The sequence below is a fragment of the Uranotaenia lowii genome, chromosome 1 (assembly GCF_029784155.1).
Source record: "Uranotaenia lowii strain MFRU-FL chromosome 1, ASM2978415v1, whole genome shotgun sequence".
Classification (NCBI taxonomy): domain Eukaryota; kingdom Metazoa; phylum Arthropoda; class Insecta; order Diptera; family Culicidae; genus Uranotaenia; species Uranotaenia lowii.
In genome coordinates, this window is record NC_073691.1 from 148,853,314 (window position 1) to 148,877,755 (window position 24,442).

A 24,442-nucleotide genomic window follows, 5' to 3' on the forward strand; every position below is an offset into this window, starting at 1 on the left:
AGTAACACGCAGTCTTGGAAAGATAGGAGGGATGGCTCCATAAAGATGTAGCTCAATACACACCAAATGTATTGCCATTTAATTCTTTCATGTGTGGCACCGATCACGATCCGCCTTCATAATAATCACTTGAACTAGCGATTGCCACTGTCAATGTTGAGAGTTTGTCTCTCATGCTCTCACATCAGAGGAATACTCAAGATGCCACATATTCCATTTTATCTATTTAAAAACTATGTAATTTTCTTTTTCAATGACATGCGTCGGACCCGGCACCTTTATTTTTATCGATGACCACGTGCTTAACCCGGCTCACTATCGATTACCATGGGTTAAAACCCGGCTGAAATTTTGATCTACTACCGTATGCTGAATCCCAGTTACTTTTTATTTCTTTCCCTGTTTTTTTCCGTTTTTCTCTCGGCGGCCAATCGAACAAATATATTAATTATTTTTTTGACATTTTCTCAAATGAAAGAATTACTAGCAATTTCAGGGGTGGTTTTTTGAGCCTTTGCCTTATTAAGAATCCCTCTTTGCCTGAATAGGCATTGCCTGAATGATTCTTGGAATCTCTCTTTGCATCATTTGACATTGCCTGGATGAGCAGATCGCCAGGCGCTGCAGAGCGGCGGATTTTATTTCACAGGAGAGAGAGTGAATAGAAAGAATGTATTTGGTAATAGCGTCTGTATGTTCTGCTGCGATAAAAAGTTAGGCGACGTCGTAAACTGTCGAGAATTTTGGCCGTTTGACACGAAATTCCGTTCGACAATCACCCATAGAAGAATACATGACATTTCGTTTGATTGCGTTCATTGTTGGTCGCATTCGTTTGATGGCAGGAAAAAATGAAACTGATGAAATAAGCAGGCTGTGAAACTGTCAGAGAAAATGTCAATGGTTTACAAGTCTGGTTCTGACTGATGAAAAAGGTTCTATTTATTGAATAAGGAATTCCAATTTTAGTTTTTAAAGAAGCAGTATTTTCCTTATTCTTACATTAAACTCATATTCTGGTTTTTCTACTGCTATGTTGATTCAATTGAATCCATAGTTTGTAATGTTTGGTGGTTTAGGAAAATCCATAGACAGATTTTTGATAGAATCATGTTGTAGAAAACAAATATAAATAATTCCCTCTTCTGCCTCGCATTGCTTCATTGAGCTGAAGAAATCTAAACTTTTTATCTTTAGGGATGCAAATGATTTTTTAGAGTAAAGATTTGTTCAAGATAATAAAATTGATTGCTTGTTTCTCGAATGCAGTAATAATACTCAGGCTTTTATTACAACTAAATGGTTTGATTATTCGTTTGCTTAACCATTTGTTCATGTTATCACACCTACCGTCAGGTGTAATTTTCACCAAGACACTTTACCACAACAATTGGTATATGAATAATTAACACCTTATGACCTACTTGTTTTAAAGCACCTAATTGATTCCTACATTTTGATAATTTTCTTCTCCGTTTTGTTTATTCTAAATATATCTCCGAAGACTACTGACCAAACAAGACATCGCTATTGGGACGAGGTTTTCTGCAATACTGAGGAAATCCTACTAGTTTTGATGCGACCGATTCATTTTACATTACAAATTATTTAACGTTTCCCACAAATTTACTAAAAGGATCCCGCATATTGTCAACTAACGGCGTATTCTAAAAATTGGTGGCTCTATCAACTGTTCCACCGAGTCGTTGGTCTTTCCAGCATTACTTCGTACTCTCCGAAAGAACTATCGTTAGTCGCTACACTAATCTTAAAACCAAATTCATTATTCGCTAAGGGGTTTCTTATTTCTGGTAAGAGTTCCTACCCTAGGAGTAGGTATCACTGACGCTAGACTACTACTGCAGCGAGTCGTCTATCCGCCACCGCCGCCGCCGCCTTTTCTACATCGTCTTGCTACATGGGTTGCTGATATCTACCAAATGTCACAGTTCTTTTGATAGCTCAGCATCGTGCTCGGGTGACACTGGAAGACGTCCGAAGCGCTGCCGCCCTGGGAAATCAGCCACGTCAATCTGCCGGGATAGAAAGCTTTAGTTAGTGACAAAGTTTCCTCAAAAAGAAACGGAATCCCAACGGTACTTCAGCAGGACATATATTTTCTTTTAGCAAATTTATACATTTTTGAGCTACATATATGATTGCAAACTCCCGAAAGATACCAAAGGAGATGATCAAATGAGGTCAATAGCATGTTCTACAAAATTTTCGCTTGATGGTGAAATGACTTTTCAAACGCCGCAGCCCGTGGCTTATAGGATAGCCTTCAAGTCTTCTAAGCCACTGCATACACAGTACACTTTCTTAGGGTTGGTGATTTTTGCATTTGTAAGATGCTAGCCATCATATCCTCGAAAGAGGTACGCTTAGAGTTAAGAAAATGGAATCTCTTCGAGGAAACATCAAGTTTGTGTGTTATGTGTTTGTGTCCGTTTTAAAAAAAAATGAAAACGCAAAATTCTCGGTTCAGGACGATCAACCGATGTGTATGTAACCGGTTTTGAATTTTGGCTTGATTGTATTCAGAAATAAATTGGTAATGTTGACTGTGGGGATAATGCAAAAAGACTCTTTGAGTCATTTAAGTTGGTGTAGGATGTCGTCTTCGCCGCGAATCATCCGAGTTCGAGTCTGAGTCTAGGATAAGCTGTCTTTGAGCGACACTCGACGAGCTAAAGTGCCTAACTTGGAGTCTGCGATGAAAGATCGGATCTCGAGTCTTTATTGAAGAGGTCAGACTTCAACTAGCCAAGAGAAAAGGTTGCTGCGGTCAAGCCTCGCTTCAAGACTCGAGGAGAGGGCAGATCTTAAATCGTTAGAGGGAAGATCAGCCCTCGAGTCGTCAAGAGGAGAGATATGCATGTTAACCTCGAGTCATATCTCTAATCGTCATAAAAAAGATCACAAGAAGCCTCGAGTCGTCAAGAGGAGAGGGGTGTGCATAAAGCTCGAGTATTCAAGAAGAAGTGGGCTCCAGAGGCGCCATAGGAGGTGGATGCCATAAGTAATGAGTATGCCGAGAAGCGCGAATATGACCTCCCACCATTAAAGGATATTGTAATCACAGTTCGAGCTAGGACCAAAGGTTAGAGGCCACATATGGAGTAAAGGGAGTAGGGATAGTGCGTGGAGTTTATCACGAGTCATTCCAATGTACCCATTGACCCTGAGTGGTTAACTTGTGTGACGAAGTGACTCACCGTGCCGTGAAGTACAACATCTAAGAAGAAAAATCATGTTTTACCGAAGTGCTGTTTAAAGGTCCGACTCGATGCCCAGAAATTTATGACCGAGTACAGTGTTTACATTTCCAATCGGGATGAAGAGACTAACGGAGAAATAATGGTAATAATGCCGAAGAGGGATTTACCGTTGATGGCCTGGAAAACTCCGGGTTCGGATGATTAAAATATTCTCGTCTTTTCCACCTCCTCGGGAAACCAGAATGGATACCGTTTTAAATGATTGATTATTTTGTGCTGAAAAATCAACATAGTTTTTGTTTCTTTTGTGGAACCGAGCCTACTTATGGTTTTTGTGCCAATTTATAAATTCTCTAAATGAAATTTTCCGCTGAACAACTTTGTCCAAGACCGTTACTTCGTATCTTATAAGAAAAAAAAAAGTTCTTAGGTGTTCAATTGGGGCATGTCTTATGGAATTGAAAAATAAAATAAATTCGTTTGACATCACTGCTGGGTGCCTAGCGAAGTACTGCATGAAAAGTAGTCATGCAATACCCCGCAATACTCAAGTAGTCAATCAATTTTGGGTAGAAGTATTAAAGTACTCATTAAGAAATGACGCAGTCCGTGGCGTAGAGGATAGCATTCAAGTCTTCTAAGCCAGCGGGCAAGACATCGAATCCAGGTACACTTTCTGTGGATTGGTGGTTTCAGCATTTGTAAGATGCTAGCCATCATATCCTCTAAAGATGTACGTTTAGAGTTAAGAAAAAGGAATCTCTTCGAGGAAACATCAAGTTTCATTGAGATCCTGTATGTGTTTGTGTTCGTTTTTGTAATGACTAGACTTACGAAACATGAATAAAGATAACTCTATTCCACCACTGAAACCTGCATTTTTGACAGGTTATAGGCCCAGACCTCAGATACGTCTGGATATTGGAAGAAAGTTAGTTTGAGAGGAGTACTCACTCAGTACTCAGTACAACGGACTTGCAGTTAGCAAGTGGAGCAGCCAGCAGCCAAGAGAGCCACCAGGAAGAGGACCACCAGCAAGCACCGAGACGAGCCATCCTAAAGGGACCAGTCAGGGCAGAGGCCAGGCTACAAAAAGTCCACGGCCAGCCAGAAGGATTTAATTCTCGATGCTCGAGACACGTTGCGGTTGCGTGAACTAACGAGCGAACTGCCGGGAAGAGTCACATGATCCGCAACTGGAATGATTCAGCGCGGAGGTCTGTAGGTCCACCCCGGAACAAATTGAGTGAAGCTGATAGTCGAGAGGGTTACTCTCGTGCTTTTGTTGTGCGCTGCGGTGAGCATACAGAAGCGGATCCAAGCTCAGACGACTACTAGCGCAGAGGATCGTCAGCGCAGAGGCCACGAGATGCTCCAGGTCAGCCAGGAGGTGCCACTGGAGTTCGAGGCCTGGAAGTCGAGTTCCGAGAGGGTTACTCTCGATGCAGATACGAACTGTGCTGCAGTTAGCTGCATGGTTTCATTTCCGATGGCCGGGAGGAGGACTCTCGGGATCTGCAACCAGGATTGATCACGGCCAAAAGCTCCAGATGGAGGATTGGCCCGGTTTGAAGGTTGGAAAAAGCTGCTTTGCGAGAGGGTAGCTCTTGTGATGTTGAGCTACACTGCGATCAGTACGCGTCAGCTCATCCAAGCTTACAGACCGATTTTCCTGTGGTTTTGGAGGACCAGTCAGCGAATCGGAGAACCTACTAAGCACTACGAGGCTAACGTAGCTGTTGGTATTAATGAGAAGCTACCTCAAATCATCAGCGATCTTAAGCGCCGTACAAATGGGTCTTCTGAAAGACAGGTATCGACAAATGGATGGCAGCCCTGGAGAAGTACGCGGTATGCGGACTGATTGGCTTACCCTAGGTTACAGGTTTTGTGATATGAACGTTCGTTGGACGAAGCTGAACGATGGTGAGGTTATCACCAAACAGCCGTTCAACGAGTTGATCGATTGTTTGCAGTATCTGGCGAAGCGTATTCTGCGATACTTTCGACGTATTACCAATATTCATTGGTTGGTTGGTTGGTTGGTATATCGCAGAAACGCGAACACGGATCCACTTATTAGGAAATCTTATTTCGTGGTCAACGAAACGTCAGCAGACGGTCAGTACTGTCGTCGACCGAAGTTGAGATAGGAGCCCTCTGCCATGCAGTCAAGGAAGGTTTGTGGTTAACAAACTTCCTTGGTGAATTGAGTGTGGTTAGCACTCCTTTCACGTTAATGGAGGACAACATCCCTTGCACCAATATCTGGAAGAGGCGCGGACTCATCAGCGGATGAAGCATCTGGACGTGAAGTATGCATTCATCAGGGAGATCGTAAGAAGCGGTCAGCGAGGCACGCGAAGCTGTTCAGCTTTCTCAATTTACGAATTGAGTGAAGGTGTTGAAACTTACGGTTTCCTCCAGCGTCCGGAACGGCAGCAGACTTCTGCTGCCACGAGCAGAACCAAAACATTGTTTGTTTTTGTTCCTCTTGCTATGTCCAATTCACAATCGAGTAAATAGGGATCAATGATTGCTGGTGACAGGTGATGATGATAAACACGGTACAAATGTTTACATCATCACACGGTTAAGCGACACTACTCAAATTAGGTTCATGGTTACACATTACTGTTGCCAGCCGTTTTGGGTAGGAGTATCAAAGTACTCATTCAGAAATCTTTCCCGGTTAGGGAAGATGATAAGTGGAGAGACAATAGCAATCTCTAATAAATTGTTTAATTATGTAATGACTAGACTGACAAAACATGAATAACTCTATTCCACTACTGAAACCTGCGTTGATTACTCATTTCAACCCGTTAACTCTAGTAGACTGAAAATCGAAATATAGTAAATGATAGGTGGACAGTTAAAGCTAGGACGCTTTGGAGAAGAAATATTTGAAAGGCGGGTTTGAAAATGTAAGTCCAGGGCATGTGGGAGAGAGCTCAAACTAATCGGTTGAATTTTTGCTCAGCAACGGATAATTCTGTCTGTATAGAAGGCGAAGCAATCGCAGGTCCGTTGCTGAGCAAAGATTCAACCGATTAGTTTGAGCTTTCCACCTATCATTTCCTATATCTCGATTTTCATTCTACTAGAGGTCATCTCACCGAAATGCCATTAAAATATTATAACAAAGTTATGATGGCGATGATAATCTGAAAACACATATTGCACATCTTGAGTAAAAGAAACTTTGTCCTTGACGCTCTTAAAGGGAAACCCACGGAAAACTTTTCGAGAGCCTAAGAAAGTTTTGCGCTTAACACGGTTAATCTCACTTATTCAGGCTAAACGCTTGTATGTTTCGATGATATTTCTGAATAACCGGTTCGCCAAAGACAAACTGCATGTAAACAAAAGGTACATGGCTTTCTGTTTAAGGAGCAAGTGTAGAGGTTTGATAGAGAACAAGGCTTCTAGTGGTACAGTAGGATTTGTTGCAAACAATCCGAACATTCTTAAAAAAAACCATCTGGGGATTTGATTTAGTTGTGTGAAACTGCTACAATTGCCATCACCCTTTCCAAACACTTGAAGAAAAAGTGTTGTAGCATGGGTCAGCATCCTACGGTTGCAATGCACTGACCAAGGAAATTCTGAAAAAACCTTCCACACGAAGCAACTGTGGAGATACGACATGACTTTCTCCCAAATACTAAATTTACAACATGAATCTCAGTGGAAAAAGATTTCCTTTCAAGAGAACCATTTAATTAACAAATTATATAGAGATATAGAAGAGAAAAGGATATTTTGCGGATGGAAAATGGCTACGGAGAAGAGTTTGAGCAAGGTGAGATAGATATCATCCGAAAAGTAGTTGGGATTCTCAAAGAAGGGATGGAGTTTTTCTTGGGAATCAAGACATGCCGTTTCTTGCAAAGCTAGCTTCCGTTTACATATATTCCAACAATCTTCAAACTTCGGTTGACTCCAATTGCCTAATATTGTTTTACTTCATCCAAGACCCAGGCTAGTTTATAGAGACACGAACTCTTAAGGAGTGGGATGGGGTTAGCTTAAGCTTTTAGAACATATGACATACAAATGTCCTATTTTACAGTGGGGTACGAGAGTATAGATCTCAGGCGATTTTGACTTTTCATTCTTCAGATCTTTCATCTTTGACCTAGGATTTGAATCCTAGGTTAAAAATATAAGAATGAAAAAAAATCCAAAATGAAAGCATCGAATGTTATCGATGCTATCAACGAACAACCAAATACCTCCTTCAAATCAATCTTATACATGTTTAATGGAAACCTTTATAACACGGACTGGGTATACTTACATCTCATCGAAATCGATTGAGCTGACATCGATGCCATCGTACTCGGATTCGGCGCAAAGTTCTTGTGCCGATATCAGGTAGAAGATCTGCGGCGGCGTAAGACTCAAGCCCGGCAGCCGGTTCATTCCCTTGATGGGTCCGGTGAGCGAAAGCAACGTGTGGTACGCTATCTGCATCCCACCGGAGTAGATGAGCAAATCCATCCGGCTGGCATTGGAAAATACTTCCACCGAGCTTGGCACACACTGCATGACCTTTCCCTCGAAAGCTTTGGTAATGGAACGGAGGATTTCCTTGGCCAGGGCCGTGCCCAGGGTGGCATAGTGCAGATACGGGGGCAGCACCGGATTGAAGTACGGAACCAGCACCACCGAGATGGGAACCACTATCGAGTGGCTCAGGGTGTCGTAGAATATCCTTGCAATCTGGGGGTAAGCGTAGCTGGAAAATAAAATTTATAGAGGGTTCAAGATGTTATCTAAACACTCAGGCCAGGTAAAACTCCGTAATTTTCTGCTGTCAAACACCATTTCCTTAAAAAAAAAAAAGAAGTAGAAAAGAACTAAACTTAAAAGTATAAATACATGTTGGCAAGGTGAAAGTGGTACACTTTATTTATGTTCTAAAACGGTAACCAGTTTTTTTTTCTGATTCGATTTCAACAACATCTATAAGTCGTAAATAACACTAAAGGGTGTCCACGATGAAATTTCCACACACAACATTGATTTGCAAAATTCGAGTTTTTATCCGATGGCCATCAAAATGCCAAATTAGCATGCCAAACCACGATTTTATTCGCAAATTTGAACATCTTCTGAGTGCGGACATGCTCTGGAGCACTGAACTTATCCATGGCCGTGAAAAACAGGTTGCCGGGGATCTGTTTGAAGTCAGCCTTCACATATGTTTCGTCGTCCATGATGCAGCATTCAACTTTCGTCAGCATGTTGAGGTACAACTTCTTGGCATGGGTTTTGGCGGACTTGTTCTGCTTCTCGTCGCGATTAGGGGCCTTTTGTACCGAAACCCAGCCTTATTTTTGACCTTCTGGCAAAACTTCGGCTTAGGTGCAGCTTCTTAGCCACATCCCGAACGGAGGCGTTCGAGTTGCGGTTGAAAGCCTCAACTACGCGGTTGTGATTTTTGGTGTTGTACGGAATATTTTTTCTTTAACTTCTTGGCTTCCGATCGGTGGCCAATCGTTCCTCGAACCGCTTAATCACTCGCGACACCGTGGAATTCGAGATTCCCAACGTTTTAGCGATGGAACGATGCGAGAGATTCTTGTTCACGCAAGAGCTGTTCTATAGACTCCATTTCCGCGAGTTTTGATCACAGGACTTTAAAATTTGCAGGATGTAAACAATGCACTCTGAACTAAATCCACCCAAATTTTCATTAAATTCTACTCAACGGTTAAAAAGATAGAGCAATTTCATAGTGTAGCAATTTCATCGTGGACACCCTTTATTAACTATTGCTTTCGTCAATAAAAATTTGGAAGAAAAATCTGGGTTGAGGTTGAGATAAAAACAACAGAAGTTTTCCCTGAGGAAAATTCAGTTTATTTTAGAGCAATAACGATAAACGCTTTTACTCTAAAATAGACTACAAAAAATATAAGAAAATAAAAGTCAAAACTTATAGAACATAAGGACAGAAAAGAACACCTAAAGTGGCAAAAGAAAGGTTCGATTTTTTGTTCAGTCTTGCTAATCATTCAAGTTATACTTACGCCGTGTGGATGTACTCAGCCGAAATGTTCATCTCCGAGGAACGATTATTTTTCAGCTGATAGATTTTCAGTACATTTTCGAACCAATTGTCGGAGCTGATTTCGATCTAGAATGGAAAGAATCGGTTGTTAGTGAAATACCTCGTAGAAAATCAGGAGGAACTGGGAGTTAAGTGCGACATTGAAAGAGGTCTTTATTTTTCACTTTTTTCGCTTCAATTTTCCACCATGAATACTGTCGTAAAATAGAAGCAACTGGCAACCTTATTATTGATTATATGAGATGTATTCATCTACATTTAACGACCCAAGTTAGAAAAATAGCTGTAAATTGCAATATCTCTGGACGTAATTTCACTACATAACTTTGAGTGTTGAGTTTGAATTTGTTGACCATGTATTCACTATTCAATTAAGAAATTTGAACTACGTTATGAAATGTAGAAGCATCTTTTTTTTGAAAAATTGTTACTTATATCCCCTCAAATATCTGAATTCATCACGAGCAGATATTTTGTATTCGCTACAACTTCTGACCATCTAATTTTTTTTTATATTATTTAAAATTTTAATGGGATGAAAAAATTTAAAAAAAAATCAAATTATTGAATAAGGCAACAATATTGAAAACTACTTTTTTTTCGCTAATGGCGTAAACTCTATATGTACATAATCATGTTATTTGAAAATTTCCTCAATTATCTGAAATTTCTACCGTGTTTTGTGAACCAACAGAACTTGAGTCTTCCATGATGTACAAATGACCTTTAACCTTAAAGCAAGGTTGCCGAAATCACAGAAAAATCAGTATTCTCACAGATTTTTGAGCAAATTTTAATCTCAGAATCTATGTCACAGAACCGAGAATTTTGAGAATATTCACAGTTTTTTTTTCAATTTTGTGGTCTTAAAATTTCAATTTTTTAAGTCAGTATAAATTTTGGATTTCTAACTTTAGATTTAAAAAATATAATAAGATTAGTAAGGTTAATTGGTTTTCCTAAAAAAAACAGTAAAAAAACCCAATTTTTCATAATGTTTTGATGAAACCTTAGAAAAAAACGTCACAGAAAACAATCCCAGAATTTTTGAGGTTTAATCACAGAAATTCAGATTGTTTTTTCGCCAAAACATAGAATTTTTTCGGCAACTTTGCCTACAAGTTATAAGCAATTCCTGTAGATAAAAAGTGCGCCATCTAGCTTTTTTTTGTGCATTTTACCCCAACCCGATCGATTTCTACTGTTCCCTATTTTACTGATTCCATTGCTTCTGGACATGGTCATCTAGAGAAAAAGCAGTGTAGAATTCAATTTATTGGATTATATGTTGCCGAGTAATTGAAGATTTTCCTCGTCGTGGACACTTTACCCCCAGTTCTCCCTGTTCAGCTGATTAGAAAATCATAACTAGTTTTTTTTACCTCATCCAAAATGGTCGCGATCTTTGTCCGGTTGAACACTGTTGGCCACACTTTGGCTTGGACCTTAAGCTGCGAGAGCCGGACCAGGGCTGCTCCCCTTAGCGATGGGGCCCTCTTCAGGTGCTGTTTCATGTTCTCGAACATCTCCTCCGTCTGTGGGAAACAAAAATCAAACAACAGAGGATAATCAGAAAAAAAACAATCGTTTTTCGCTGTCAGTCCATGAAGGTCCGTTTCCCCATTTGTTTTGTTGTTGATCTATGATCCATGATTTATCGTTGGATTGGCAGTATAACATGTGAAAGTTTGAACGGAAGCTGACAGGTTGATTTACCATTTATGTGCAATGAATGTCTACAAAAATACGGCCATCAATCGGTTATTGAGTCGAACTGGAGCAACAATTTAGCAACAGCTACTGAATGGGAAACGCGAAAATATCGTGAATAAACTATTCGTTTCCGCTGAAATTACCATCCGCGCCGTTTCTTCAACATCAGATGGAAGGCAAAAATAACGTGGTGGAAAGCTAAATAAATACATATGTACGTTTCGAATCTAACGGAACTGAAACGATGCCCCGTCCCATAAAATATGGAAACATAAATTAAACACCATCAAATGGGGCCAGCTTTCAAAGAGAAGGTTCCCCTATTCATGATGCGTCGTTGTTTTGTCGTTAGTCGGACCGATTTGATATCAATTTGGCGCCATAAAGTTCTACCACTAAATGGGATCCTCGTGTTCTGGCTTGAATAGGAAAATTCGAGTCCCGGTTAAAGCAATAGAATGGCGTTTTGATGGTTTTGAAAACTTAACCCATAAATTATTTCTACGGAGCGGGCTAGCATCGAGAAGGTTACGGTAGATGCGTGTTTAAATTTTCAGCTCAAACCGGTGATTAGGCAGCTTTGATTTGAATGGTCGATGTTATCATTTCGCCACACGGGGATTAGAACACTTAACTTTAAATGATAGTATACTGCTGAATTTCAAGTCAATAGCAAATTATAGATACAAAATTTACTTAACATGCAAACTAGCATAAACTGCATTTAACATTTTTGTTCCTTGGATTGTTCAAATGGTTTTGAACTTAATTTTTAAATATATTTTTTTATTGTGTGGCGGGTATTGATCGCAATAAATAAAAACAACAGAAATCAGAAAATAAAAATATGGTTTCAAAATTTTTTAAGTAACAATGTTTCAACCAGAAATAAAATAAAATTCGGTACTCGAAGTTTTTTTTAAACTTTCTCTAACTGGGGGCTCAATCTTCAAATGGTGCTAGGGTGTAGGAAACAAACTTTTATAAGACGGCGACTCAGAGAAATGATGTTTAGACAAAGCACAGGTTCGATTTTCGAAAAGAGCAATTTTTCTGATACTTTTTCCTGAAACAATTTTTTAGATCTTGAAAAAGTATCAGAAATGTACCTCTTATATTTTTTTCTTTATAATGTAAACGTTAAACTTAAAATTTGTTGAGACTGTTTTGGACTCCTAGAATGTATGACTTTAGGTAAAAAAAATATTTTGAATCAACAACGAAGATTGAAATTTCCAATCGAAACCGAATTCAAAAGATGCTCAATATTATGAAACGCAACTTTGCCCAAGAGATAGCTATAACATGTTGTTTTATAGCGACTCAAGTTTTACTGTGTAAAAAAGTCACAATTTTCAAATTTTTGCTAAGGATCTCTGGAGCCACGATCAAAAAGAAATTAGATATGTGAGCCATGGAAGTTCATTCAACTTGTAACGAATTCGTATCCCAAAATAAACATGTTGATGAAAATTTTCTTTGTTGATGCAATTACACGATACGCTTGTGATCGACCGAAAAGTTAAAAATTCTGGAAATATTACCCAGCTAACATATTTTTATTAGTTTACAATATTGCGGTTTTCCTCGACTGCTGCTTGGATCGTGATGAATTTTCTTGTGAACCACATCCAAGAAATATCTATTCAAAAAATGCTGCGCAATTACAGAACATTTTCAGTGCATTTACTCTCTGGAGCCACCCCCAGCACGAAATAAGGCGTCATAGGAGTCTTGATCGTTACATACTGGATCAGTTTTTGGACAAAACTTGAATTTTCCCTTTTAATCAGTAACGGTATCGGCTGATTCCTAATAGTCAGTGAAAAATTAAAAAAGCCATGTTACACAGAAAAAAAATTTGACTATTACGTGTCACTGAAAACTGCAACCTTTAAAATAAATCACCTGTAATTAACAAAACCTGTAATTTTAAATTGTTTTCCTTGAAAGTGAACGAAGATTCATCCATTATTATAGCAAATGCCCTGTAAAAAAGTTGTACACTGAAAATTAAATGTCACGTAATTTGTTTTTCGACCTGTAAAATTACGGTAACTGTCCAGCTTTTTTTTTGTTACAGGACATTTGCGTAATTTTACAGGAAATAATTTGTGCTGTGTACAGATTGTGACTATCAAAAATCTTTGTTAACACAAAACTCAAACATCACTTGAATTTATACTTTAAACTGCTTTAGATTCAATTGTGAACTCGAGGAAAAAATAAGCCGTACTAAGATGCATGGCCGCAAGAACGGTGGGGAGGGGAGGGGTTTGGGGGTTAAACCCCCGCCCCATGAGGGTCCAATAACAATACTCTACACTCAAAATTTTAAATCCATAATCAAATTATGATAATAGACCAAATATATTCAAGAAAAACAATCTAGACTAAAACTTAATGCCAAAACCTCAAAAACCCGTCCTAAGTTCAAAATTTTTCTACAGTTTTTCCAAATTTTCTCATTTGTTCATAGACTAAAGTTGTCAGAATTTTTTCAGTACGTATCTGGGCCGAACAAATCCGGGCTGTTTAATGTAAACATCAGGCAAAATTCGGGTATTAGATTTCAAAATTTTCTACCATAATCTAGGCAATATCGGGCAAATTTGATTAATACTGAGGAATTGCTCATCAAAACTCATGAAAAAAAAAACTTGAAAAAATCTTTCCAGATTTTTTTTTTTTGGAACTTGCTTCAAAAATTTTGGACGCATGAATAAAAAATATTTTACAACTCAATTTGTTTTTTAAAGTTTGATTTAAAATGAGAATTAGAACAAACCCGGCTTTTCCAATGAAATCCGAGAAATTCAGGTATGCATATTAAATTTTAAATTAAAACCATTTTGGAGATTCTGATTCTATTTTCCCATAACCAAAATTGTATTTTTTCATGTATGTTCGCATTTCTGGCTGTGTACCAAATTTAGGATTCTTGATTTTTAGTTCGAATATTTGGATCATGTTTTTCAAATATCATTTGCATTTTCAATATTTTGTTAATATTTTTCCGAATATGATAAAAAGTAAAATTTATTTTTACATTTTGAATCGAAGTTTTCAAACTTTATTCTAAAACAAAACTTAAACATTGTAAGCTTCTAAGTGGCGATCCAAAATTGAAAACTCAGATTCAGATTCATAATTTGAAATTCACATTTAAATTCTGATTCACAATATAGATTAAAAATAAATAATTGAAAAAATGAATTAAGATTAAATCAGCAATTCAGAATTTAAATAAAAGATTAATGAATGATGGCTCTAAAACTTGGCTCATAAAATTCTGATCTGACATTTCAGAAATGGTATAGAAATTTGGAAACACTTCAATTTATGAATTAAGGTTCAGCATTCAGATTTAAAATTCAGGAATGAGTGATCGAGTTTTTCAATTAACATAAAATTGTAAAGGAATTCAAGAGAACATGAACATAAAAATTTGCTTGCCAATTTCCAGATTTAATTTTTTTTTAATCAGAAGAAGTTTGTACACACAATTCAGCTGAAAATCACAGATATAAAGTAGAATTCGAGTTTATTTTCTATGTTTTGTTTTATGAAAAATATCAAAAAATATATTTAAAAATATTACCCACAGGATTTTCATTATGGAATTGATTCTTTACGAAAAAAAAATTCCTGTTGATAAAAAAACTATTATCTGATCTTCACCAAAAATCTGCACAAAATTCCATATTTTATCGGTGTATTGATTAACATTATTGATATTGAAGTTTTTTAAAGCTGAATTTCAAACTGAAATCATAAATTTAGTTCGAGTAAATTTGATCCGAAAATTTGTTATCGCTTACTGTTTTTTTTGAAAAAAAATACTTATTTTCTTCAAAGGTTAAATTCTTGGAATTTGCAAAAGAGTTTTTGAGATAGGGTTTATATGATTTGAGCATAGAATACGTTTTTTTTAATAAATTGAAGGCAGCTTAAATAAAACTCATTTTATGCTTCGAACTACCAGACTCTTAAACAAGTTCTTAAATTTTAACTTTCGGTGAAAGCAAATTCCATATTTTGTCTCTAAAGGTTTCATAAAACAAATTAGCTCACCTTTTAGGCTAAGGGCCATTTTCTAAAGATACGTTTTAATACAAAAACTATTAATGAAAACTTAAAAATGAATAATCATATAAATAGTAACAAATATAATTTTTTTTTCGTACGTTTTTGGGCAAAACATCATAGGTAAAAATCAGTCACCAACCCCCCCAACCCCGCTCCCCCCCATGAGTCGGTTCTTCCTACGGCCCTGCTGAGATGTGTATAATTTTCAAACTAATTTTCGTAAGAAAGCTTCGACTAGAATTTCTTGTTTGAACAATTATGCTATTGAATGAATGCTTGAAATGATGCTTTTTTGCATGCCAACGCACCTGCAAATTTTACAAGAGTGTTCAAACTCAAATTCTATCAAATCCAAATAGTTTGAAAATGTCAATTGGCAACAGAAACGGATTTGTGTTTTGAACAAAAACGGGATTCCAGTTACTTCCAGGTTTTGAGAGAAATATTTTTCAAATAAAAAAAATCTATCTGGGTTCACAGTTAAAATGGATAAACTATTTTTTTGGGATTTAATGTGGCCGAAATTTTCACCGATTGACAATTTATGATGGTTATTTTTTTCGGATGTGCTATCTGAATGATTTTCATGATTATTATAATGTGTAATGATACCCTTATGTCGAAAATTCCTATCGGAAGCTTTAATAGAAATTCCAATCGAAATTGTCATTTTTGTATTGTGTTTGTGTCATTTTTGTTGTCAATGTTGTGTAATTTTGGTGTCAATTTTGTGAAAGTTTTGTGTCATTTTTGTATAAGTTTAGTGTCACTATTGTATCATTTTTTTTTAGATATTTTTACATACAGGTTTGTCTTTAGTATAATTGTTGTGACTATTTTGTGTAATTTTTGTGTCACTTTTTTAGCAGTTCTTGTTTTTTTTGTTGACAATTTTGTGTCATTTTTGTTTCACTTTTTTCTTGTTTCTTTTTTTGTCTAATTTTTGTAATTTTGGTGCAATTTTTTATTCATTTTTGAGTCATTTTTAAATTATTATTGAGTCAATTTTTCGAAATTTTTGTATAATTGCCCTGTCATTCAATATTCAATATTCTTGGAGAAAGAATATCAGAAATGAAATTGATGAAGATGGATAGAAACGTGAGAAGAAAATTGACAGATGTTGAAAAGAGCGAAAGAGCATTTTTGCGAGGAAAACTTATTAACGTACACCATACTTTACCCCACAACATTTCATTATTTAGGAGAAGTAGTACCGGGATAGAGGTGGCACTACCTTAACCTATACAATGAAATCTGGTTGGTCCGAAGTCTACATGTGGTGAAAGCTTTCTGGAGCTTAACGTACGCCATATTTTGCCCGTCCGGAGTATACGTGTTCACCACATGTAGACTTCTATCCATCTTCATCAATTTCATTTCTGATATTCTTTCTCCAAGAATATACATTTCACTGATATGCCGAAAAATAATTTACGTTTATAAAAATCTTTAAAGCCGTTTTTCTCGGTTCGTTGTTTTTGCATATGGGACAAACTTGCCGGCAGCGTCAGTTTAGTTTTGACAAAATGCATGATTTACTGGGAAAAAAATCCCCATTCTCTCCCCCTTTTAAAGTGGCAAAGATCTATCTATATAACATCACATGCCATATTTGTATGATAAGAGTTTTCGAATTACGTCAAATAAAATTTAAACAAAACTTGCCTTCTTCTTTTCGATTCCGCTCTGAAAAGAGAGAGCCTCAAATTATTCGTACCCAAACAACCGATGTTTTAAAATATGGTCCCTTTTGCTTGATAAGTTCTCGATTCATTCAAAATAAAACTGGTAAGGGATCTCCTCTGTCCTTTTTATCTCCAACTGGTGCCATACCCATATCTTCGTACCCAAAACCCATCTTTTATCAAATTCAGTTCCATTGGTTGGTAGTTCGTAGTTTGAACAACAAAATTTATATCCAACCTTGTCCTCTCTTTAACAATCATAGAAACATCGCTCGTACAAAAAATCTTTCCATGCCATACTTGATTCCATTTGCCTCACTTGTTCTCAGTTTATGCAAACAAAATTTTGTTGAAGCCCTCTCCTATGTGCCTACTCACAGGACAGAGGGAAGTATCTTAAATCAACATGGAACTATTTTTCGTACTCAAATAATTTCTCATGTGCAATTTGGTCCATTTGTTAATTGTTAGACAGATTCTCGAGCTATGCAAAAAACAAATGTTTGGAAGCCCTGCTCTTTTCTTCCTATATCCCCAATTCTATAGTCCCACTGGAAGCAAGAGGGGGTTTAAAATAATCATAGAAAAGTTTCTCGTTTTGAAATACCATCCATGCCATGCCAAATATGGTTCCATTTCTTCCTCTTCCCATTCTCTCAATTGAAGGAGGGAGGGGTACAGAATATTCATAGAAATATTTTTCGTACTCAAATACCATCCCATGCCAAATGTTGTTCCATTTACTTGATTAGTTCTCGAGTTATTTGAAAATTTATAGAAAGCCTCCCTCCCCCTTCCTATCGCCCCATTGGAAAGAGGGAAGGGTACTAAATATTCGTAGAAACATTTCTTGTAACCAAATATCCCCATGACAAAATTGATTACATTCGCATCATTCACGTTCTTTTTGTTTGGGAGAAATTCTTAAGACTCTCGTGAACAATTTCTTAAAAAAGCAGTTCTAAATACATATTGCATAATTAGATATCTTCTGAGTGTAGGAAATTTCCGCAAAATCAAATCCTGGAAGCATTTATCCATTATTATCTTCCAGCGAGTTCTTTCTGGAGAGACTATCGGAAAATTTGAACTGAGAAATATTTAGAAGAAATTATGAGTAACGTTTATAGAAAAACTATCACTGCCAACAGAATTATGTTGGTGCGTTGTACAATTGCTTTTCTGGAGCTACTTTTAGTACCTAACAAATAACTTTCGTTATGAACCGTAACCGTTAAGTAAAAACCTCATTACCACCGGCATAAATGGACTCTTTACGTAAGAACTGGACGCATAACACCCGACGAATGTATAACAACCAATGACATCTGCAAATTCACTCTCTGGAGCCACTATCAGTAATTTTTTGAATAATATCGTTAACTACACATCAAGTCAAGTTTGTCAGAATAACTTAATCAATAAAAATTAAAGCTCTTCATGTGCTTTCATCACCGTTTGATTATAACGGTTTGGGTTATATGATCGATCGTCAATCAATGTCAACAAAACCTGAAAGTATTTCTGAGAAAGATGGTTCCTAATTCCAAGAATGATTATTTCAGAAATCAGTCACCGTTTTGACCAATTATGAAGTAAGAATAGACCCAACTTATACCACCCAGAAAAACAAACCAAGTTCAAAATGTCAACCGGAACTACCTGAAAACAAACTAACATGAACTAATGGTCGTCTCAATTAGTCAACCATTTTCTTCAAAATTGCTCTAGCCTCCCAACGAAGGTTCCCCCGTTTAACTTACCCGCTGAATCGCATGAGCAATCACCTCCTCGCTGTACTGGCCGATAAACAGCGAGGACGTAACCTCCGGCAGGGCCCAGTTGGTCGCTTTGGCACAGACCAAGGGTGAAGGCCGTCCCGGGGGCAAAGTGTTGAGGGCGAACAGCAACAGCAGCGCGTTATGAATCACCCGATTCTGGTACGCGAGCAGCAACTTCCTCAGGTGTTCCAGATAGGCCGGACTCCGGATCACAATCGGCCCGGTCCAATTGGCGGGCAATAAATTTTCCCAGAGCAGCTGTTTCGGCGTTTCGGTTTGTGCCGGCAGCAGATGAATTTGACGGATCACCGATGGTTGAAAGATAGAAGGGCAGATTAGCGGGAGATGAAATGATTAGTATCAATTGATTTGATTTTTTTTATGCCGCGATTCGAGCATCTGCCAATAGTAGCGTTCGATGTTCCTAAAATAAATAGAAAACGGTCTTTCAAGAGGGAAAAAATCGATTTTAATCAGGTAATTTTTCTTACAAAAAGCAAATGAAGCATTTAGTTAAAAGAAATCAAAAGTTCACAAAATGATCATAGAACGTCACATGGCATTGCACTTCGGTTTTAGAAATAAATATTCACTTACAAATGGATGTGTACCCATCAGGGCCGTTACATTATTCAAAACGTAGCTGTTGGTGAATTCCTTCTGTACGTAATCGCGCCGGATCTGAAATAGACGCCGAATGTGTAGAAGTCGAAACAAAAAAAGAAATGGTTACAAAGTATCAACGAAGCGGCACCTTTTGAACTGGACGGACATGTGAACGAAACGGTGAATTTTCAAATGTATGTGTGGATCGTTAACGTTTATGGTCGTCAATATTTAGAAAAGCTACGGCCAGCACCCATCTGCAGCAGCTCATTCATAATAATCGTGATTGGACCGGACAAGCGAGGCACACAGGAGATTTTTACTACAAAGTTTAGGCCAAAAGGGGTAGATCGAAATATGAAATAATCGTCGGATTTGGTGTTTTTAATTCTTTAATTACTGTATTATGTAATTTTTCTTGAAAATATCAGCAATCTATTTCAACCAAATTATTAAAATTTATTTATTATTTTTGAAACCTAAGAATTTATCAATTTGAATCTTGATTCCGAGTTAAAAGCTACTAGTTTTTTATAATATTTTTGTTTTTCATCTCTTTCCTGTCTGTTTGGGAAACATAAAAATGATGTTATCTTTAAACACGTTTTGACCAGTAGAATATATATTGGAAACCGTTTTTTCCATTTAATTTTACCCAAAATTGAAAACAATCTACCGAGGGCTCTCAAACAAGGTTTTTTTAGATTTACATTTTTTTTAAATGTATACTTATCACTAAAAAAAACTCTTATAACAGGCTTTTTTCTGTTCGGGAGATGGACTGATATAAGAGGAAAAGTTTCATCTTGAAATACCTCTTCATGCTTGGAATTGTTTTTATTAGTTGCTAATTATAGGTAAACCAGTTCATATCACGACGATACATGGTTTGGCAAATAAAATTCTAACACCAAACAGTTATTATCAAAAACATTAAAAATATCCAAGCTCTCTCAAATGATTTTTTTTTGTTTTAATTCGTTTGAACATCTTTATGTCATTCGCGACTTATATCAATGATGCAGTTGGCGGACAGCCATTGAAAAACTTATTCGGTACAATTGTGATCGATGTTTACTTTTGGACTCGAACTCACGGACTGAATTGCCAACTGAGATATATCACAAACCCAAACTCTCTAAGAGAAAGTTTACTGTGGTGGGAAAAGTGGTAGAAATTTTGACATTTTAAAAATTTTACCATGCAAAAATGATTTCAAGATCTTTGGGCGTTGTATTTTTTTCACAGCACTGTTTCTATTTCAGCCGTATGTGATAGAAATATTGCTGTTTTTGCATCACAGCATGCGGAACTACAACACGTGTTGTAAAAAAAAAACTTGAAGGCCACAGATCTTGAAAATGTTTTTGCATGTTCAAGTTTTTCAAAACGTGTTAAAAGTGACAAAATTTCTACCACTTTTTCCCAACACCAGTGAAACTTGCTCTAATGCTGAAATGCAATGCTGTCATGGATCTTGTATAACAATAGCTTCGTTCAATCATAAGTAGCGATTGGTTTCGACTAATTTCTGTCAAGTGGTCGTTGTTCAACGGGCTCATGTTTTGGTCGAAACAGGTCTGGTCGTTGTTCAACGGAGCAAGTTGAAATCGATCGAAACTAGTCGAAACCGATCCAGCTCGAAAGCAGGATTCATTTCTACCACACTAACACACATGCAGCGTGTGTGTCAGACAGAGATGCATGTTTTTGTTTCGTTTTCGCCATTTCATTTTCGTCAAGTGCTCTGGATGTTTGGATTCAGTCGGCAGTCGGTTCTGTGTGTTTCGAGTCGGTGGGATTTTCGCTGTGCTAACTCTTCCTGCTGTGCGGTAGAAGACGTTTGCACTTGCCCCGGGGTACCTTATAGATTTATTTGAATGGAAAATAAACATCCAAAATCTGATGGTTAGTTGCCCTACTTTGGACCCTTTAAGCGGTGGTTTTGAAATAATCATGTTTTTCTCATAAATGGATGGGAGGTTTATACCTTTTAGGATATTTATTTATAGCTCATGAATTTATCTGCAAGTTTCAATGAGAATTTTCAACTTATGTTTCGCTGTTACTGAAAGATTTGCAAAGATATGGATGATCAAAATTTCCATCTTTGAACCTACAGTTCCTATTTTGGTATTGAACTGATGGCTTTCATTGGACCTAGAAGTAAAATTCCTATTAAAAGTATGATTTTTCGAGAATTACTTACTTACTTACTTAATGATCCCGCGCCGATCCTCCGGTGCATAGGGCCGTGGTAAAAGACCTCCACTGTTGACGATCCGGAGCCAGCGTCTTCACCTGGTCCCAGTCAAGATTCTCGTCGACAGTTCGGATTTCAGCGGCTAGGCTTCGCCGCCACGAGTTTCTGGGCCTGCCTCTTCTTCGATGACCTTCTGGATTCCAGTCAAGCGCCTCTCTGCAAATCTCGTTTTCATCTTTTCGCAGCGTGTGCCCAATCCATCTCCACTTACGTTCCCGAATCTCGATTTCTAGCGCCCTTTGATGACACCGGCGATGTAGTTCCTCATTCGAGATCCAGTTGCCAGGCCACCAAGCGCGGATGATTTTCCGCAGGCAGCGGTTTACAAATACTTGCAGTTTTCGCGTCGTCACCGCATATGTGCACCAAGTTTCGCACCCGTACAGCAATACGGATTTGACGTTTGAGTTGAAGATTCGGATTTTTGTTCGTAGAGAGATCTGGCGTGACCGCCAGATGTTTCGGAGACTCGCAAACGCAAATCGGGCCTTTCTGATCCGGGTTTCGATGTCTTTCCTGGTACCACCATCAGGCGTTATCTGGCTACCAAGATACTGGAAGCACTCCACTTTCTCAACTTGTTGCCCAGCTATTATGAAACTAGAGGGATTTCCTGTGTTGAACTCCATCGACTTGGTCTTTCCGACATTGACTTTGAGACCTGCTGCCTTGGAACTTTCGGTGAGGTCGTCGAGTTTGCTCTGCATGTCTTGTTGTGTTTGGGCGAGCAAAACAATATCGTCAGCCAGGTCAAGGTCGTTCAGTTGCTCCATTGTTAAAGGATTCCACGGCAATCCATTTATAATCCATTTATAAACGGCAATCGAGAATAAGTCAACTAATTCATTAAATATGTAATATCTAACCAAATATAACCATCGTTTACAGCGTTTTAACGAAAAACACTTAAATTTCTGTTAGGAATATCTCAAAAACTTTCACTTCCCTCTCGCTCTATCAGCAGAACAACAGCTGAAATTCTTTTATGTAAGAAATGTTCAATATTGGATCTCATTTTGCCCCAATCTAAAATTCGCACCACTGTTGATTTGTTGGTATTGAATTAAAGTTTTGATGATATCAGGTTTAAAAATGGAACATCAAATTCGATGGTCTCCTATGTTTGGTTCCCTTACAAATTTTCCGGGTTTTCCATTTATTTTCATTTATTTTAGAAAAAGTAGGTAGTATGGTTCATATTCTTCACAGTGTAAGTAATTTCCTGGTACACTTTGGTTTGAATAGTAAAAACACGAGATTTTTCCTTATTCACTATTATTTCTCGAAACGCGCCCCACTAATTTAGCTGTTTGATTTACCACTGATGAGGAAGTACATTTTTGAAACCGTTGAAAATATTATCAGAAAGACTTTCTATGGTAAAAAGCGGTATGGTAGGATTCAGGAAGAATAATAGTTCATTTTGTGCATAGGAGTATCTTTATGCTATGCAAGCAAATTGAATTATTTACAATTTTCTGCATTTTAGGACTCAAGTAGGCTTTAGGTCCAAAGTAGGAGCACTCACCCTATATATTTTTGAAGCGTTTAAATAGCTGTAGGAAGCTGACGCTTTGAAGGGAAACTAGGCAATTGATACTAAAACTGTCGCCTTTGATTTTGATTATAAATATTGAACAATAAATGGCTGTTTTATCCTGTTTAAAATTACCAGCACAAGGGGAAGAGTCAATTCACCTGACTAATTAAAAAAACTTGAAAATATCTTTTTTGGCCAATTAAACCCCAGTAAATGTAGAGGGCTTGATTTAAGAATAAGCAGGAACACGGTTTTGAAATTTGTTAACCTACTTTACTCGCTAACAGTTCAAATATATCACTTGAAAATTCATTTCACAAACTTAAAAAAAACAAACCATTCAATTGGCCGCCCGTGATAAAAAATTCTCGATTTCAGAATCAGCTTTTGTAATTCATAAACCGCAAATATACATTCACTGGAGCATTGGGGAGCAGGATAGTATTGATATGATAACATTACTCCTTTCTAACTGTTTGAATTAAAAAAAAGTCCACTTCCGAGTTATCTCTAAAAAAATTTAATAATTTAATAATGGTTCATAGGAAAATAATAAAAGGTCATAATTCTCTCATTGTTGACCGGAATCTATATTAGCTTGTTTTCTGTTACGCATCTAAATTTTGCGTGAATCGCCATCGAAGGTCAGATGCCATTTCTCCATCCGTCTATCTGCGTTTTGGATTTCAGCGTCACTGATTATCCTCTGTTGTCTGCTGCGCCTGACCTCCATAAACGCGTCTTCATCTGAAGAACTTCCGTCTAGTTCGGTAATTTGACGTCGATATCTCGTCCTTCGGTCCTCCGACCAAGAGCCACGCTGACCTCTAGGAGTCCTACAATCTGATTTCTTTGGATTGACGTTCATGAAACGATTATGGAATTCGTCTTCACTGGCGTATGATATTTGCCGATATCGACTTTCGGAGTACCCACGTTGCTTCGCCGGTTTCTGTTCCTCCCATCTTTCATAACTTTCCTGGGACCACTAGTTCTGCTGCGATTGTGGTTCCGTTCTAGTCTGATCTGATCCCATATTTAGTATTTTTACCGACTGTCGTTTTGGGTTCTCGCTCTTATCACGCCACGTGTCTAACAGCTGCTGCTCAAGGTCCGCGATACGTCTCAACAGCGCCGCCCTATCCTGCTCGTTTTCGCTTTCCTGATGCCCTTTTGGCTGCTTCGGAATAGCTCCTGTGCTGGGTCTAGCCTGTGACCACACCGTGTTCACGACAGGAGAAGCTGTGTATTGGCCAACGGGCCAAACCGACGGGGCTGTGTAATAGTTCATGGTGGGCACCGAAAACGGCAACACTGGAGATGCGTGGATAGGCTGAGGTACCGAGACATTCCCAAGTGACTGCTGTGTACCTACAAACCCCATTACACCCCCAACTGTAATGGATGACTCCATCGGCGGGGAGCATCTGAGTAGTGTGCGTCCGATCCCCTGATCGAA

At 37.9% G+C, this 24,442-nt stretch overlaps 1 protein-coding gene across 1 annotated transcript in view; it reads right to left on the reverse strand.

The window, feature by feature from the left end:
- Positions 1-526: 526 nt before the first annotated feature.
- The window catches only part of LOC129740463 (endothelin-converting enzyme 1), a 52,028-nt gene continuing 28,112 nt past the window's right edge, over positions 527-24,442 (reverse strand). The window contains exons 5-10 of the mRNA XM_055732147.1: positions 19,172-19,255; positions 18,557-18,832; positions 10,686-10,838; positions 9,263-9,369; positions 7,525-7,965; positions 527-2,033 (exon numbers count right to left, since the gene is read on the reverse strand). Of these exons, the coding sequence (XP_055588122.1) occupies positions 1,934-2,033; positions 7,525-7,965; positions 9,263-9,369; positions 10,686-10,838; positions 18,557-18,832; positions 19,172-19,255 (1,161 nt within the window). The 3' untranslated portion in view covers positions 527-1,933. The remainder of the gene's footprint in view (positions 2,034-7,524; positions 7,966-9,262; positions 9,370-10,685; positions 10,839-18,556; positions 18,833-19,171; positions 19,256-24,442) is intronic.